The sequence below is a fragment of the Podarcis pityusensis genome, assembly GCF_964106645.2.
Source record: "Podarcis pityusensis genome assembly, chromosome: 8".
Taxonomy (NCBI): domain Eukaryota; kingdom Metazoa; phylum Chordata; class Lepidosauria; order Squamata; family Lacertidae; genus Podarcis; species Podarcis pityusensis.
Genome location: NC_138033.1, coordinates 69,438,096 through 69,455,363, shown reverse-complemented (window position 1 = coordinate 69,455,363; position 17,268 = coordinate 69,438,096). Strand labels below are relative to the sequence as shown.

The window sequence follows — 17,268 nt, the reverse complement described above, 5'->3', positions numbered from 1 at the left end:
AAAGCAAAAGGGTGGCTCTCACTGTTTAATGTTTCTAAATATTGTATTGTTTTGCCAGTAGACTTGATTGACAGACTTATTCACATTTAATGACCAAGATCTTCACAACTCCTTAGAGATAACGCTAGCTGAGCAGAAATTTGTCAGGGAGTAACAACCTTTCCTCATTCAGTCATGTTACAGGATAACCCATGTAATGGATGTGAGAATCATCACAGCCTTTCTCCCCGCCCACTGCCTCTTGCAACATCATGCTTATTGAGGCCACAGTAAAAATTAAGGGCTTGTTTAGGGTTAGAGCCAGACCACTGGTCATTTAGCTCAGTATTTCCAACACTGACTGGCAGCAGCTCTCCAGCAATATCAGGCAGGGGGAGGTTTTTGGGATCAAATCAAGGAGCTTTTGTATGGAAGGCAGATCCTTAACCACAGAGTTAAGAGCTCTTCACTTGGTGTAAGGAGAGGTGCAAGAAGCAAGGCTGGAAAGACATGATTTTATTTTACAAATGCATTTCAAAGAATCGTGGATCTGTAGAGTTGGAAGGGTCAACAGCTCCAGCCTCTGCAATGCAGGAATCACAGCTAAAGAATCCCTGACAGATGGCCATCCAGCCTCTGTTTAAAAACATCCAATGAAGAAGAGTCCACCACCTTCTGAGGTAGTCTGTTGCACTACCAAACAGCTCTTGCCACCAGGAAGTTCTTCCTCATGTTTAGTCATAATCTCCTTCCTGTCATTTGAATCCATTGGTTCAGGCCCTACCCTCTGAGCAGCAGCAAACAAGCTTGCTCTATCTTCCACATGACAGCCCTTCAGATATTTGAAGATGGCTATCCTATCATTGGGATGCGGGTGGTGCTGTGGGTTAAACCACAGGACTTGCCGATCAGAAGGTTGGCGGTTCGAATCCCTGTGACGGGGTGAGCTCCCGTTGCTCGGTCCCTGCTCCTGCCAACCTAGCAGTTCGAAAGCACGTCAAAGTGCAAGTAGATAAATAGGTACCGCTCTGGCAGGAAGGTAAACAGCATTTCCATGCGCTGCTCTGGTTCACCAGAAGCGGCTTAGTCATGCCGGCCACATGACCCAGAAACTGTACGCCGGCTCCCTCGGCCAATAAAGTGAGATGAGTGCCGCAATCCCAGAGTCAGTCACGACTTGACCTAATGGTCAGGGGTCCCTTTACCTTTACCTTATCCTATCATCACTCAGTCCCCTCTTCAGCCTAAACATACTTGGCACCCTCAACCGTTCCTCATAAGGCTTGGTTTCCAGCCCCTTGATCATCTTGGTCACCCTCCTCTGCACACCTTCCAGCTTGTCAATGCTATTCTTAAATTGCGGTGCCTGGAACTGGACACAGTACTCCAAGTGGGGTCTGTCCAAGGCAGAATTACGTCCTTTGATCTGGACACTGTATTTCTGTTGATGCAGCTACATCATATTGTTGAATCCTCACAGTTGGTGGGTAGAGGGACAGAGAGAGCGGACAGGTGTGCTCCCTGCATAACTTTAGTATAGCTTTTGAGCTATGGGCTCTAGCGGAGGTAGGCCAACTTTTCAGTTTTGCATTCTCCCAGTTTCTCATTATTCCGGTCTTAAGTTTTCCCCATTTCTACATCAGTTTGGAATTAAAGAAAGAAAAGTCCTCATGAAAACCCAGCAGCAAGCATCTCACTCTTACTCTTTCTATCTGTATATCTCCCCTTACCTCCTGAGTATTCAAGGATGCTCTTGAAAACAAACAAACCACTTTCTATCTCTTGGTAACACTTTTTCTGCTGTGCGGTTTTATGGAGAATTGCAGGAGGGGGGAAAATGGGTCAAGAAGAGAAACAGATTGTCCTGCCCAGCCATTTCGCTCAGGGGAGAAGCAGCATTGAGAGCAGGAGAGCGAGAGAGCATTGGATTAAGCACAAACCATTGGAGAAAAGAGGAAGGTCCCTCTCTTTCAAAAAACAACAACCAACCAACCTATGAGTAAAAAACCCCAATCATTTATTTTAGCAGAGAAATGCCTATTGAAAGCATCAAAGAGAAACGGAAGCTGCTGCATAGGAAGTTGCTTTATAGTGAATCAGACCACTGGTCCATTGAGCTCGGTATTGTCTATGTACACAGATTGGCACTGGCTCCCTAAGATGCTGGCAGGAGTCTTCCCCAGAAGGTCTCCAGCCCTACCTGGAGACCTTCTGCATGCAAAGCATGAGACGCAACCTTTATTTGAGGACCTAAGAGTCATGTGGAGGGACGCAGGTGGCTCTGTGGGTTAAACCACAGAGCCTGGGACTTGCCGATCAGAAGGTCAGTGGTTCGAATCCCCGCGACGGGGTGAGCTCCTGTTGCTCGGTCCCTGCTTCTGCCAACCTAGCAGTTCGAAAGCATGTCAAAGTGCAAGTAGATAAATAGGTGCCACTCTGGCGGGAAGGTAAACGGCATTTCCGTGTGCTGCTCTGGTTTGCCAGAAGCGGCTTAGTCATGCTGGCCACATGACCCAGAAGCTGTATGCTGGCTCCCTCGGCCAATAAAGCGAGATGAGCGTCACAACCCCAGAGTCGGTCACGACTGGACCAAATGGTCAGGGGTCCCTTTACCTTTAAGATTCATGTGGAGCAGGGGCAGGCTGGAACTACCACATCTTTGTGCACCCAGAACAGGATTGTTTCCCACAATCTCTGATTCTTATGGACCACATAAGGAACTTGCCTTATCCTGAGTCAGACCACTGGTCTACCTAGCTCAGTACTGACCAACAGAGAGGGCTTCTCCAGGGTCTCAGAGGGGGATCTTTCCTACCTTGAGAAGCTGGAGATGGAGCCTGGGACCTTTTACATGCAAATGCATCTCGAAAAAGGGCTGCTGCTCAGTGCTTTGCATGCAGAAGGTCCCAAATTCAGTTCCCAACGTCTCCAGGCAGCGCTGGGAGCGACCACTGCCTGAACCCCTGGAGAGCCAATGCCAGTCTGTGTAGACAACACAACATCTCCTGTCACCTGCCAAGGAAAGCTCCCCATTGTTAGCCAGCTCTGGACATATTGCTAAAGTTATCAGCAAGCCTCCTGTTACAGCATTTCACCAGCTTCCAGATCTATGCAAACTATCAATGAGAGCTGTAATTAAGCCATCTCTTAGCCATCCAGGGTCTCATTCTTGTAACTGCAAATGTTGTGTCACCTGTGTGTATCACATAGAGGCGGTAACTTCCAAAACCAACTGGCCAGGTGGAACATACTACATCAAACAGAACTTCACCTGCAGATCCTGCAGTGTAATCTATATCACTGAGCGCAAAGCCCACCTCTCCAGAGTGCATAGGTAAAACTGCAACAGACCTACGCACACGCTTCAGAGACCACAAATGTGCAATTCCGACCAAAAAAACCTGGAGTTGCTAAACACTTCAGTTCTGAGAACCACAGTCTGACGGACTTATCGATTATTGTTACGAAGATGCCAACAGGTCCAACAATGTTAGCAAAGAGAGAGAATTTCTGGATATACACACTGGGCTCATTTACAGTGCATGGCCTCAACCAGCCTCACTTAGCTTCAGCCCTTCTCAACATTTTATCCCTAAAGCTCTACAGCTTCCACCTTGGAAACAACATCAGTTCAGTTTTATCAAAGCAACTGACGAAGGCAGGCACCAAAATGTTTTGCCCACATAACCTATTTTTTAAAAAACCCTCTGTTTTAGTGATCAACTGAGTCCTAAACGAGAACCCAGAGGAAGCTTCCATGACGAACTTTCATAACTATCTGTTATTATTTATTCATTTATTTTCTGCAGGCTCATTTAAATATGTCTATGCAGTGTACAAGACCTCATTTAAAACCAAAGCAATGTAACAAGTAAAATCAAAGCAAAACACATCAAAAGAAACACAAGCACAGAATGGGTCATCGGACCAAGGAGGTTATTAAAAAAAACAGTAAATTGTTTTCAGAAGCAGGCTTGATGAAATAACCAAGCCCTTAAGTTGGTGCCTAAAACACATTACAGATTACACTAACTTGATTTCATGAGGCAGGGAGTTCCATAGCCCTGGCGCCACCACACTATATGCACAATCTCTAGCTGAGGACAGTTTGACACTGCTAGGCAGGAGGGAACGTATACAGTGGTACCTCCAGTTGCGGACGGGATCCATTCCGGAGCTCTGGTCGGATCCTGAGGTTTCCACATCTGGAGATGCCTGTTCTGCGCATGCGCACAGTGCGTAGCGAGCTTCTGCACATGTGCGAGCGGCGAAACCCAGAAAAACACTTCAAGGTTTGCTGCTTTTGCAACCCAAAGTTAACGTTACCCAAGAGTAATGTAAGCCAAGGTTCTGTTGTAAAAGGATCTCTTAAGAACCCTGGTCCCAGACTGTTCAGGGGTTTATAAGACTAGTAAGATTGTGAGGATAATTCAGTAGTGTGCAGGCAGAAAATGCAGCTCCCTCAACACAGGTGTGGTATGTTGTCGGTAGCCAATGCCTCCCCCTCTTCAATACCTTTGCAGTCGTTGTTATAAATCAAAGAGTCTTCAAGAAGGACCTCACTATTGCCTCCTTCAGAGCATCAGGAACCTCCTCCTCATGCAGTGATGCATTAATCACACTGTGGACCCACCTAGTCAGGCCGCCTTTGCTAGCTTTTATGATCCAAGATGGACAATGATCAATGGGGCAGGTAGCCTGGTTGAATTGCTGCAAGAACCTTTTATCGTGCACATTTTAGATTTCAGGCAGCATCATTCTTCTAGAAGCCAGGAAGATCACAAAGACTAAGGGGGAGTGTTTTGGTTCCAAGCTCTGCCTTGTTTTTATTCTGAAGGAAAAAATATTTTTACGAGCAGATGCTTATGAGACAAAAAAGAAAAGAAGACGAAAACCCACCTAATATTAGATCAGTGAATGTTTGTTTGTCGATTCAGTTTAAACTGCTTGGTTTCATTCCAGCAATGATTGCTTTCTAATTTGTTCACTTAAGGAGACAACAGAAGTCTTCTCTGCTGGGGTGTCATTCCTAAAACGCAGATGCGGAGATGTGAACTTGCCTCTGACTAGGACAATTGGCACATTGGTTCCCAGTACCTACAGTGGGAGCTGTGGGCAGAGATGCATAGAATCATGGAAACACAGAATTGTAGAGTTGGAAGGAATCCTGGGGATCATCTAGTCCAGCCCTCTGCAATGCAGGAATATGCAGTTGACCCATACGGGGATTGGACCTGCAACTTTCGCATTATCAACACCACACTCTAACCAACTGAGCTATCCAGGCTTCCAGAGTTCTTCCAAACCCCCACTCCAGGGGCTCAGGGTGAAATTGGCCTTTATCCTGATGCAATGGGGCTCTTCTTAAGTTCTTAGGGGGTTAAGCATTTGCTCTGCTTGATGACACCTCTGTGTGTTAATTGTGTGATTTAAAAAGAAGGCCCTCAAGTCCCTGTGTTATGGACAGAGGTATGGCAAGTGTAACTCTGGACAGGCTGTCAGGGTCATCAGCCACAGGCCTTCCTGGAGATAGGCAGCACTGGGTGTTGAAATTTTGCGCCCCCATAACAATTTTGCAGGGACGCGGGTGGCGCTATGGGTTAAACCACAGAGCCTAGGACTTGCCGATCAGAAGGTCGGCGGTTCGAATCCCCGTGACGGGGTGAACTCCTATTGTTCCGTCCCTGCTCCTGCCAACCTAGCAGTTCGAAAGCACATCAAAGTGCAAGTAGATCAATAGGTACCACTCCGGCGGGAAGGTAAACTGTGTTTCCGTGCGCTGCTCTGGTTCACCAGAAGCGGCTTAGTCATGCTGGCCACATGACCCGGAAGCTGTACCCTGGCTCCCTCGGCCAATAAAGCAAGATGAGCACCGCAACCCCAGAGTCATCCACGACTGGACCTAATGGTCAGGGGTCCCTTTACCTTTACCTTTAACAAATTTGCACCTAGGGCAACCACCCCCATGCTATGTCAACGATTGGAGGCTTTTAAACAGAGATCAGATGTCCATTTGTCAGAGGTTGTTTAGATGTGATTCTTGCATTTCAGGGGGTTGGACTAGATGGCCCTTGGAATCTCTTGCACCCCTACATTTACATGATTCTGTGACCAATGGTCTAACTCAGTTCAAAGCAGCCTCCTATTCCCCTAGGGCTTACATTCCCCGAGTGGCAGATTCTGATAACAACTCACTGGGACAAAGGAAGCATCTCTCTGCTCGGAAAGTGTTAATCAACACAACAAAATAAATATAGAAGAAGCCGAAATGTTTTTGCTGAGCCCCCACTCCCTCTGCTCCTCCAGTGCTGTGCATCGCAGAGACGCATGCAACATCAAGAGCGAGTGAGAGAAGGGGAGCTGACAGCGACTCCTCAGTGGCTGAGCTAATAAATGGGATGAAATTTAAACTACCTTCTCATACAGTGCTGACTCCCGAGCTCCAGCAAGGGAAAGTGAGCAAGCGAGCGAGGAAAAAAAGAGAGATAATGCCTGGAGTATTTATATTCTAATCTAGGCAATTGAACAACAACAACAACAAAAAAGTCTTATCGCTCTAAGAAGACAATGGATTTAGGAACCCTACCGCAGAAACACAGTAGGTGGATTTAATCTCTCTCATGGTAGATTTCTGCAATTTCTTTTAAAGTGAGAAGGCTGCGAGTAAACTAGGGCAGACTTATTCTCCCTTGCTTTTGCCAAGGTTGATAGCTGTGGTTATTTATATATATGTATCTTGGGTAAAAAGTGTGTGTGCATTGGTTTCTCTGCTCTGTTCAGTGACTCATGTTATCAAGATGTGAACCTCTTTGCCTGAAAAATATGAAGCTTTCCCTCTTGATCAGAGATGAATAGTTCCTTTCCGAAGCAGGTTCCTCAGAACAAGACTTGTGGTTTGGGGAGAGGTGTTTTGTTTTGTTTTTGCTTTGTTTTGCTGATTGCTTTACGGAACATGTATCTCTGGTAAATCACATCCCATTCAGAGCCAGAAAATAATGAAAGCAGAGTTCAAATACTGGGGCTTTGGAGTATGTGGGGAAGTAGAACTCATTCTCAGATTTGGGGCAGTGGTGGAGTTGTTCCTAGGTGCTGTCAAGGTAGCATCTCTCAAGCATGTTGTGCAAACTTTCCCCACAGGAGATGGCAGTGCTTGTGTTCCGAACAAGTATTGTGCCAAGGGATAATGTTGAAAGGATGCGTGCTTGCTTTTATAACAACTTCTGTGTGGTTTCTGCTGCTGGGGATATATGATTTTGCGTTTGGGAGAGTCACTCAGATGAGATGACGTTATCTCTTGAGGTTTTCTGGTACAGATGATGGTGATGTTTTGTGACCACCGAGTTGTGCTTTTCCTACAGTAAATTACTGTACACAGCCCACTTATGCAATAATGGATGCCTCAAATGTCTGACAGGCTTTATCTATTCATTTATTTTTTTTCTGGGCATGCATGTGGATGAGAGTGTGCGTGCGAGAGGAGAAGTGTGTGTTCTGCGACATGCACATGCCAGGTGGAGGTGGCACCATCTTCACGCCTGCCAATTTTGTCTAGGATAAATCTTTCATAGGCAGCTTGTAAAAAGCACCAGGCAGCATGATACAGTGTCTTAAGCCATCTTGGGTAGTCATAATTAGCAGCCAGAATGAATGACAGGTAAATTGCAGCTGCCACACAGACGGAACATATCTGGAGTGGGAGGAGAAGAGGTGCTGATGGCAGGCAGGCTTAGGGTGGCTTGTAAGAAAACGCAAACTTATAGACCCCCTAAGGGCACATCTACAGCTAGGCTTCGAAGGAGTGCAGAAGTGTCTTTGCGCTTCTGCAGTCTGCATGTGGAGAGACTTGTACAATAACAACCCTAGTACTCTTTCTGAAAAGAAGTATGGGTTGAATCAAACTAAGCCCTACTCTGAGTAGACCCATTGGACTTAATGAACCTAAATTAGTCATGCCCCTGAACATCAGAGGGTGTACTCTGCATAGGGCTAATGCTGGATACAACCCTATAATTCTGTCCACACTTGTCACTGGAGTTTCACTCATAATAAAATTCAAGTAAGTTCAGGTCTCCCTCTGGATTTGTTTGGGTTTTTTCGGGAGGCGACATTTAAGGGATTTTGACAAAAGTCACAAGGGTTTTTGATAAGACGAATCCTTCTTTGGATGTGGGAGATGGTTGAATTGTATCACATTTGTACTTGTTGGCAGCCGTCTTTCTCGGGAGACAATTGGTGAAGTCTTTGTGGGTGAAGTCAAACCATTGGAGAGTTACAGCACCTGCAGAGGCTTTAGAGACCAATACGGGAGAGACATGTTTTGTTGCAGCTGGGGCAGTTGAAGGCGTTGTGCTGCTGCAGGTGCACCATAGCGTTTGTTCTTTCTGCACTCTCCCCAGCCATCCTTCCTCCCTCTGGTCACTGCTGTGGATGCACAACCTGTATTGCTTCACACCCCTGCTTCAATCCTCTCTCGCTTTAGCTAGCTCAGGGTTACTTGTCACCAAGCAAGTAAACTTCTCCCTCTGTTATACTACTTTAGACTCGTGTTAAGTGAATGCTCCTTTGCTTTTGTTTTTAAAATGGTATTTCATGTGCATGAAACACTAGCAGGTCAGGGAAAAAAGGTAAGTTAGAATTCTACTGCCTGGACACTCTAGAACAGAAGAATGAAGGAAGCTGTTTTATTCTGAATCAGACTGCCGGTTCATCTAGCTTAGTATGGTCCACACTGAATGGCTCTTAGCTCTTCCAGGCCTTTCTCACCCTGAGACACTACAGGTGGAACAGGCTGCCTTGCTATGGGTTTTCAAGTGAAGGCTGGAGCAACGACGTTCCCAAATTGTCAGGGGATTGGGCTAGATAACCCCTGAAGTTCCTCACAACTCTGTGATCCCTCTCTTCTCTTGTTTTAAAGCGATGTGATTTTATCTAGTTGTATGGGTGTGTGTTTTTGTTTGGTAATTGTTTTAATTTTAATTTTCTGACGTACAAAAAGCAATAATAGCCATGATATAGAAGAGAGAGAAGAGATCAGTGCTAGAAAGGAAAAAGAAAGGAAAGAGGTGGGGGAGCAGTAGTATTCCAAAAACAGCATTCAAATACCTGACTATTGCCCTTCATGGTCATTTTATCCAGGAATGTTCACCCCCCCCATCAAAGGAATCCATGGGGACAGGCAACTCTTCCAGTCATATTCCTTTAACACATTCAGTAAACGGATCCCAACCTTTAGAAGTTTCCCTTCATTTTGGGGATCTAGTGGTGTGTTTTATTCGTAGCCTTTTATTCTAACAACAGTTTGATATATGTTGTAAGCTGCTTAGAGTGCCCTTGTTTTGGGGGTAAAAATAAGCTCAAGATATTTTAGGAACTTGGGGAGCTGCCTTATACCGAGTCAAGCTAATAGTCCCATCTATTGCCAACGGTGACTGACAGTGGCTCTCCAGGGTTACAAACAGGGACTCTTTCCCACCCCTACCTGGAGATGCTGGGGATTGAACCTGGGACCTTCTGCATCCAAAACAGATTCTCTCCTGCTGAGCCATGGTCCTTTCCCACAGCTGAGCCTTGGCATTGAAATGGGTTTCAGGACCCACATCCAGTCCAAACTGAAACCAGGTTCCCAGGCTGGTGTTAGCCACAGCTCTGCAGCCCCCCTTGCCCCAACACTAGTTAAGTGTTCAGAGGCTCTCCTTGTATCTCCTGTAAGGGACCTGACATTCCCACATAGACAGAACAAATGGGCTAGCGAGGGGATTCATCAAAATTAGGAAGGAGACAGAGCCGCAAGCGTTAGCCTGCAAGCGCCACTTTGCCTCTTGCCTCCTCCTCCTCCTCCCCAGCACCCTCCCCTGCTGAGATGCAGTCTATTTTCTGGTGCTTAAGTTTCCAATGAGGCAAAGTTTTCTTGTAGGTTCATAGATCGGCTTGGCAGAGAAATGGCTCCAAATGTCTTTATCTGCACCGTCCTCGCCTGGCAGTAAATGCCAACGGCAAAAGAGCGTTGGAAGCAAGGAAAATAAACAAGCGGGACTCTTCAACAATAAAGCAGGAATAAAATATCTCTTGATGGTTGAGAGCAGGGCGCCATCTACCTGGATGCCCTCAGGTTTAACTAACACTTGAAAATTGCATGCTACTGTGGATATTTCAGGCTGCTTTCACTCGACTTTAAATGATTTTGTGGACACGTCCAGGGCTGGCAGAATTCTCTGGACAGGAGTAAGTCAGGCGCTACAGGCGGCAAATGATGCCTAGCAGTGGCCACCCACAGCCCTTCTTCCTGAGTCCCCAGCCCAGTGGTAGCAAATGCCCACTAAGAGCAGTGGGGCAGAAGGCAAGGAGCCCAACAGTTGGTGGCAACAGAGCCAATAATTAGGTAATTCTGGTTTTGTCCCCATCCTTCTGCCTGCAGAGTTCTATAATGGAAACACAGAGACCAAGAAGGAGAAAGCTGACAGCCAGGGCCCACCCCCTAGACTGAAATAAGTGGGAGAGGTGGGAGCTAGCTGGGGCACACTGAGGCTGGTGGGGCAATGGCCCATTTGCTCAAATAGAGCTGCCTCCACTGGATTCAATCATGCAGCTATTCTGGGGGTAGTTCCAGACAGCAAGGGAGAAAGGGCAACATTTTAAAGAGAGCAGCTGACCTGGGGGCCAACTTTGCCAACATAAACCTACCTTTGAGGGTTTTAGGAGGATGATAAACTGAAGGGGCAGCTTTGGAAGATACATGATTGAGTGATGCAACAATTTAAATAATAAAATAGTGTCATTTGTGCAATACTCTTTCATATTTGGAGAGGTGAGGAGAAATGGACATATTCAGGAATGAAAAAAATGTGAATTTGGGTTATGGAGAGGGGAGAAAGAAGCCATGTTCTTTTTCTTCTTCTTCGGCAATCACTTGTAGCTGAGTAAGATTGTCTTCCATGAACACTGCCTTAACATTGAGTACTTAAGTAACTGGGGAGGCCAATTCTGGATCCACACGTCCTTCCACATTGGGGACGTAAGTTTCCTGGTGGGAACTGATCACAGCGAGGGTTTGCCAAACGTGCCTTCCTCTTAGCACGTTTCTCCCTTTCATCCTGAGTTCGAGCATTTTCAGAGTGATATGTAGAATTTTTCAGAAACACCGTTGATAGAATCTTTCAAGGAGTTGGAAATGGTGTTTATATGTGGTCCATGTTTCACAAGCATACAGTAAGGTGGGTAGTACAATAGCTTTGCAAACAAGCATTTTGGTTTCCCTGTGAATGTTCTGGTTCCCAAACACTCTGTGGCACTTGCCATATGGATTTGATATTAGAAGGAGTAATAACCATCTTGCCATGCAAGAAATGAGCAGGTCACGCTGTTCTATGCTCTTCTGCAACCAGCACCATGGAGGCTTCCATTGGTTTTACATCTCTGGGACCAGCTGGTGGTTTTTACTCTGCAAAGACTCGTTCAACTGAAGTCTTGCCTGTTTACTTTTTTGAACCTACACGGACAGGGCAAGCCAAACATTCCAGATAAGCAAAGACTGACTTGCGTTTATCTGCCCTGTGTTGCAATATCTGTAGCAGTGCTGCATGGACATCTCTGTAGGAGATGTGAGATGCTAAGCCCTTTTCTTTGTTTCCTTTTCTCGGTACCCACAGCAGCATTTGGAGCTTCATAAGGCAGTACCTGGGCAGCAAGTATAAATAAATATAAATATAAATATAAATATAAATATAAATATAAATATAAATATAAATATAAATATAAATATAAATATATATTATTAAAGCATGTGGTTTGCTGGTCGAATCTGTCGAATGTTCATCCAGTCCCTTCTTGCTGCTTTTTGACCAGCTCTGTAGGGCAGCGGCTGCGTTTAGTGTGGTGATGGAGGAAAGCAGGTGTCAAAGTGTTCCTCTAGATCAGCAGTTCTTAACCTGCAGGTCCCCAGATGTTGTTGGACTACAACACCCATCATCCCTGAGCTCTGGCCTTGCTAGCTAGGTATGATGGGAGTTGTAGTCCAACAACATCTGGGGACCCACAGGTTGAGAACTGCTGATCTAGATGACCTGTTCGTTGACCGTTCATCTTGATTTGTTTCTATGGAGATTAGAGCAATGCTTCTCAAGCTGATGTGGTAGACTGGGAATCCCACCACCACCTCATGTGCCAAGGACCAGTAGCATTTTTGGTCCCTGAACTATCCCACCCAACCTGGGCTTTGGGAACCGGCAGCTGATGGCTCGTGGCCTGGCTTGTCCACTTTGAATAGCACTAGATTAGGGAACACTGTCTATTTAATACGCATACATTCTGATTTGCTTGCGGGGAGGTTAGACGGTGTTGTGCCAAAGCAAGATTTACCCCACACTTCTCAGTGCATTTCCCTGTCACTTTCCTAAGCACAAAAAAGTCTGTTCTTTTGGGGAAGCAGGATATCTGCATGAAACTTCTTAACCAACTATAACCATGCTGCTTGAATTTGCTGCTGTGCAACTAAATCCCATCCCGAAAAGAGTGGATTTCTGGTGAAGAGAAAAGGGCTCAGCTGGTATATCAGGATATATTTGAGCTCTCATAGGATCACCTCCGAACCCCACCCTTTGTTACATCCAGTGTTAATTCTTCCAGGTGCAGATACAGTGTTTTCTAGTATAGGTCAATTTAGGTGCAAGATCTAGGAATGAGTGGGCCCCATTCTGCTTTCTTTGGGTTCTGTGGCTTTGCTTTGCTCTGCGTCCTCTTTCTTCCTGCTGCCGTTTGATCTCCAGTTCCTGGAGGAGAGCAGGAGTGAGCAACGGGGATGTCCCCACTTTCCCTTCACTGTGTGAGGGCAGGACCTCTTGTTTTTTTTTTTTTTTAATCATATTTATTAAAATTTCCAATAATAACAGAATAAAGAAGATAGAAAAGATAAAGAAAAAAAAGAAAGAAAAGAGACCAATTTTAAACCCTTATTTTCATAACCTTCTTTCTGGGACTCCCTCCTTCCCCTCCCGACTGTATTCCCCTTTCCCTACGTTGGTTCCACAAGTTCTCATTCCCAATTTAACCTAATATGTTATGCCTAATAGCCAATTTAAATTACAATCTTAACATCACTCCTCACCTTTAACAAAATAGAACAAAGATTTTTTTCCCCAAAATCTACCCCGTTTCCTTCCACGAATTCCCCCTTTTCTTTTTTTTTCCAAAACTTGTTAAATCAAAATACCAAAGTTATATATAAAAAAAAAATTTAAAAGATAGAAAATAGAAGAAGGTTCCAAAAGTTGATTACATAGCCTTTGGATTCTAGAATTCCCCCTCCCTTCCCCGGTTTAGATTCCCTATGTCCATCAGTCTGTATGTTGTCGGCCTGGAGGTCTCAAGTCCACAGCCAAACTTTCTCAATTCATCTTGCCGGTTTTCTTTAAATTTACTTGTTTTGATAATGTTTAATTTCAAAAGTCCAGTCTAATCGAGGCCTTTAATTTCCCTTGATCATTGTTACTCCTCCCATTGTTCTTGCCGTGGCGTAGTTGGTCCTTTACTCTTTTGTTTCTTACTTTCTCAGGTTTCTGTCTTGTTCAGCTGCAAAACCATTCTTATTCTGAAATCTAGTATCTCTACAGAGGTTTGTTATTCAGGAGCTTACTTAAATAGAAAAATTCTATTGTGTTGTCACCTCTGTAGACAAAACAAATATTTCAGTTTTGCTACTTTCCCAGGAGCTAAGACCAGTAGTACACATCCCAGAGTAGTTTTCCATATACGCCGCTTGTAATGTCCCAAAGCCCCTCTAGAGGGATTGCAATAACTTTGTGTCCTCTCATCCAAAAGTCAAATTGTTGTTTCTTTTTCCACCCGACATTTTGTATCCATATTTATATCCAATTGTATCAAAATTAACCAGCAAAATACTTGTAGCAAAGTCCTCTTTATATTCTCAAGATTTGACAGCTACTTTGACAGCTGTCAAACTCTCCATCTCTCTCCGCCAGGTTCTCTGAATCGCCCCGGTTCCCGGGGGGGGGTTGCCTTTTCCCTCTCACCCTCGACTCTCCTCCAGCACAATTCTTGTAATGATTCCATCGTGGAATTTGGTATTTTTAGTCAGCAATAAACTTCTGAATTGATCTTGGTTTCTCAGTCCTTGTTTTAGCATGTTTACAATCAGGGAGGGGACTGACTTCCTTTTTAGATCCCCCCCGCTCGTGCCGAATCCGAAAAAAAAAAAATTCCTTTTTTTTTTCCCTCCTTTTGTACCCGGTTACCCAATTACTCACGGGTTTTTGTTAAATGTCCGAATTTCAAATGGAAGAAGCCAGCGCTCTCCGACGAATGGCATGCGGCTGCACTCGGCAGGGGAAGCGATAGACTCAAAGTACCACGCCACTCCCAGGCACCCGATCCGTAGCCTTTAAAAAGGCTCCTTCACGAGTCGGGAGGGCGCTGACGGTACCAGCCGAGTCCCCATGTCCACGGGCCCCGTGCCCGTGGTTTTTAAGGGTCCCCGCGTCGCCGGCGCGGTCGGACCCAGCCCCTGCCGAGCCAACTCCCTCCGGAGCTCGGAGGGAGTCCGCCATTCGGCGATGGCGCCAACCCGGAAGTCCCGAGGGCAGGACCTCTTGAACTGGGAGAATTTCCGAAATTAATTCCAGAACGGAAGCCTGCGTGCACAGACTGCGGATGCTTCCACGTGGCAGTTGTATTTGCAGACTCGGTGCTGCTCACGTTCGCCCGGGTGCAGGGCCATATTCCCTTGCCATATTATCCAGATCTGCCGCTCACATGGAAAAATCCACTAAGTGTAAAGAAACAAAATGTGGAAATTAAATCCAGATTAACCAGGGAGAAAATTATGGGTTAGCATATTGATGAGGATGGCACTGTGAAAAAAAACTTGCATGCCTGAGTATCACCAAGTCACAATAATCAGCCATATGGACGCAGAGTGCCACAGTTTTCACTTCATCGGTATTTTCCTTCCTTCCTTTGTATTGGGAACTGGTGTAGCATAGTGGCTAAGAGGCTGAGCTATGAATGAGGAAGACCCTGGTTCAAATCTTACCTTTTGTACCACAGATGCACTAAGGCAAGATAGTCAAGTCACTCTTTCTTGACCTGGTCACCCATTTGTAATATGGGGGTTGTTAAAGGATTGCCCCTGGCAATGCTCACCAAGTGCTTTGAAGATTGAAAGCAGTGTTAAATATTCTGTTTAAGTACAGTGGTACCTCGGGTTAAGTACTTAATTCGTTCCGTAGTTCCGTTCTTAACCTGAAACTGTTCTTAACCTGAAGCACCACTTTAACTAATGGGGCCTCCTGCTTCTGCTGCGCCGCCGGAGCACAATTTCTGTTCTCATCCTGAAGCAAAGTTCTTAACCCGAGGTAATATTTCTGGGTTAGCGGAGTCTGTAACCTGAAGCATATGTAACCTGAAGCGTATGTAACCCGAGGTACCACTGTACTACATTGCCAGTGTTCGTGGGTGCATGGATTAGGGATGTGCAAGTATGTCAATGTTGGTTTATCTTGGTTTCTCATTTTTGCAACCTTAAACTTAAGTTCTCCAGATTTCCACATCAGCTTTGTGAATTTTCTAAAAATAAAAGTTCTCAAGAAAATCTATTCACATTTTAGCGCAAATTTCTCCCAATATACACATATCTCTATGCAATTTTGCCTAACCTACATATTTCCACAAAGCTATTTTCCCTAACGTAATGCATTTTTTGTATGCTATTTTTATTTGTGGACACATTTTTATGCACACTTTACCCCAGGACGTGCATTTTTGGCTGGAGAAAACTGGATTGCAAAATTTGGAACTTTGCTGATTTTAAAGAATTTGTGGGTTTCAGTTCATTGAATCTTTCTGGAAGGTGCAGAGTAGGTAATTCACCCTTAAATGTGCATTGAATTGAATTTCTCCCTCCATCCGTTGCTTGGATAAAACACCGAAGGAAAGAGAGAACGAAAACAATGGTACAATTCTTTTGTGACTTCATTGGACCCTTTTTTATTTTACCTCCCCCTCCACCTTTTAGTGTTTACCCAACTATTTTGTTTTTTGCATGCCTGAAAAACAAGTATGCTGATGCCTCCCTCTTGTTTGTGGAGCTGTTTTTCAAACTGCATAAGCAACAGCACACAGAGCCTGGATGCTGGACCTGGGGAAAAATTTGGATGCAGAGATTTTCAGAAACATGACTAGCAAAAAATAAAATAAAAATCTTTTGCTGGGTAGCAGAAAATACGTTGCTGTTAAATCTATTTGTCCTCTCCCTCCTGTTTCCCCCTTTTGCCAGTTGGCTCCCACTGGCTTGCATGCAGTTGTGGGCGCCATTTGTAGCAACCCAGTTCTGTTGGGATAACCAGAAATGTACACACCCCTGATTCAGTTTAAATAAATGCAGGTGAAAAGGGGTGTTGTATATGAAGCATCCAGCAGTTGATGCTCGAATGCAGTCACTTTGCCAAATCTCTCTCTCTCTCTCTCTCTGTGTGTGTGTGTGTGTGTGTGTGCAGAATGTCTTTCTAATAATAAGGGAGTGCTGGAAAAAGCGGATGCCACAATCAGCCTAAAGAGCACATGGGAAAATGTGATTGCATGTAATTTTGTGGTGATGAAAATAAGAGTGGGGATTTGGCTGAGGGTGCCCTTGAAAATATGGCTTATCCTCCATTTTGAGGCAGAAGGTTTGTCCATCTTTATGGTACATTTTGGTTGGAACTCCTGCAAGGTGGGCCTACAGTGGGGTTTCTGCGGCACTGCTGCCTTCCTGTAGCACTTGGGAGTAAGGATGTGAGAAGGCACAGTTTCCCCTTTCATCCTGTATTTTTCACTGCAGCACTGTTTCTGTTTTGGTGCAGTTCACCTGTCAAAAACTACATTATACATCTTGCCATCAGCTGTGAAGATATGACGTAACTTGCGTAGTGAATTACGTAAATTACTTTATTTTGTTCCATTCATTTCACTGGAAAGGAGATACCGTACATTCTTGGTGTCTGATCTTCCCAGTCATTTTCGCCGTTTCGGCATAGTCAAAAGATTTAAAAAAGAATGGACTAATTTTGCAGAATATCTGAAGGAGTGTTGTAAACATTTGAAAACATTAGCAGGCCTACAACAGCACTGGTGATATAATTAGGGTAAAATTTGTGATAAGGGAGATGAATAAATTAGATAAAGATACGAAGACACAGAAAAGATAAGAGGTAATGATGGGAAACTGGGGAGGAGGGTGGGGGGAAGTCCAGGGGTTGAGAACCTCCAAAAGATAATGTTTTGTTGTGTTGATATGAATCT

The 17,268-nt window shown here is 44.9% G+C and overlaps 1 protein-coding gene across 3 annotated transcripts in view; it reads left to right on the top strand.

Moving 5' to 3' along the window:
* Positions 1-17,268, top strand: part of PLCH2 (phospholipase C eta 2) — a 339,924-nt gene that overhangs the window by 48,174 nt on the left and 274,482 nt on the right. The window contains exon 1 of one of the 3 annotated variants that reach the window (XM_081016006.1): positions 6,154-6,577. The exons of the other annotated variants lie outside the window; for them this stretch is intronic. Coding sequence (XP_080872132.1) covers positions 6,547-6,577 — 31 coding nt within the window. The 5' untranslated portion in view covers positions 6,154-6,546. Of the gene's footprint in view, positions 1-6,153; positions 6,578-17,268 lie in introns of those variants that run through there. 3 annotated transcript variants of the gene reach the window in all.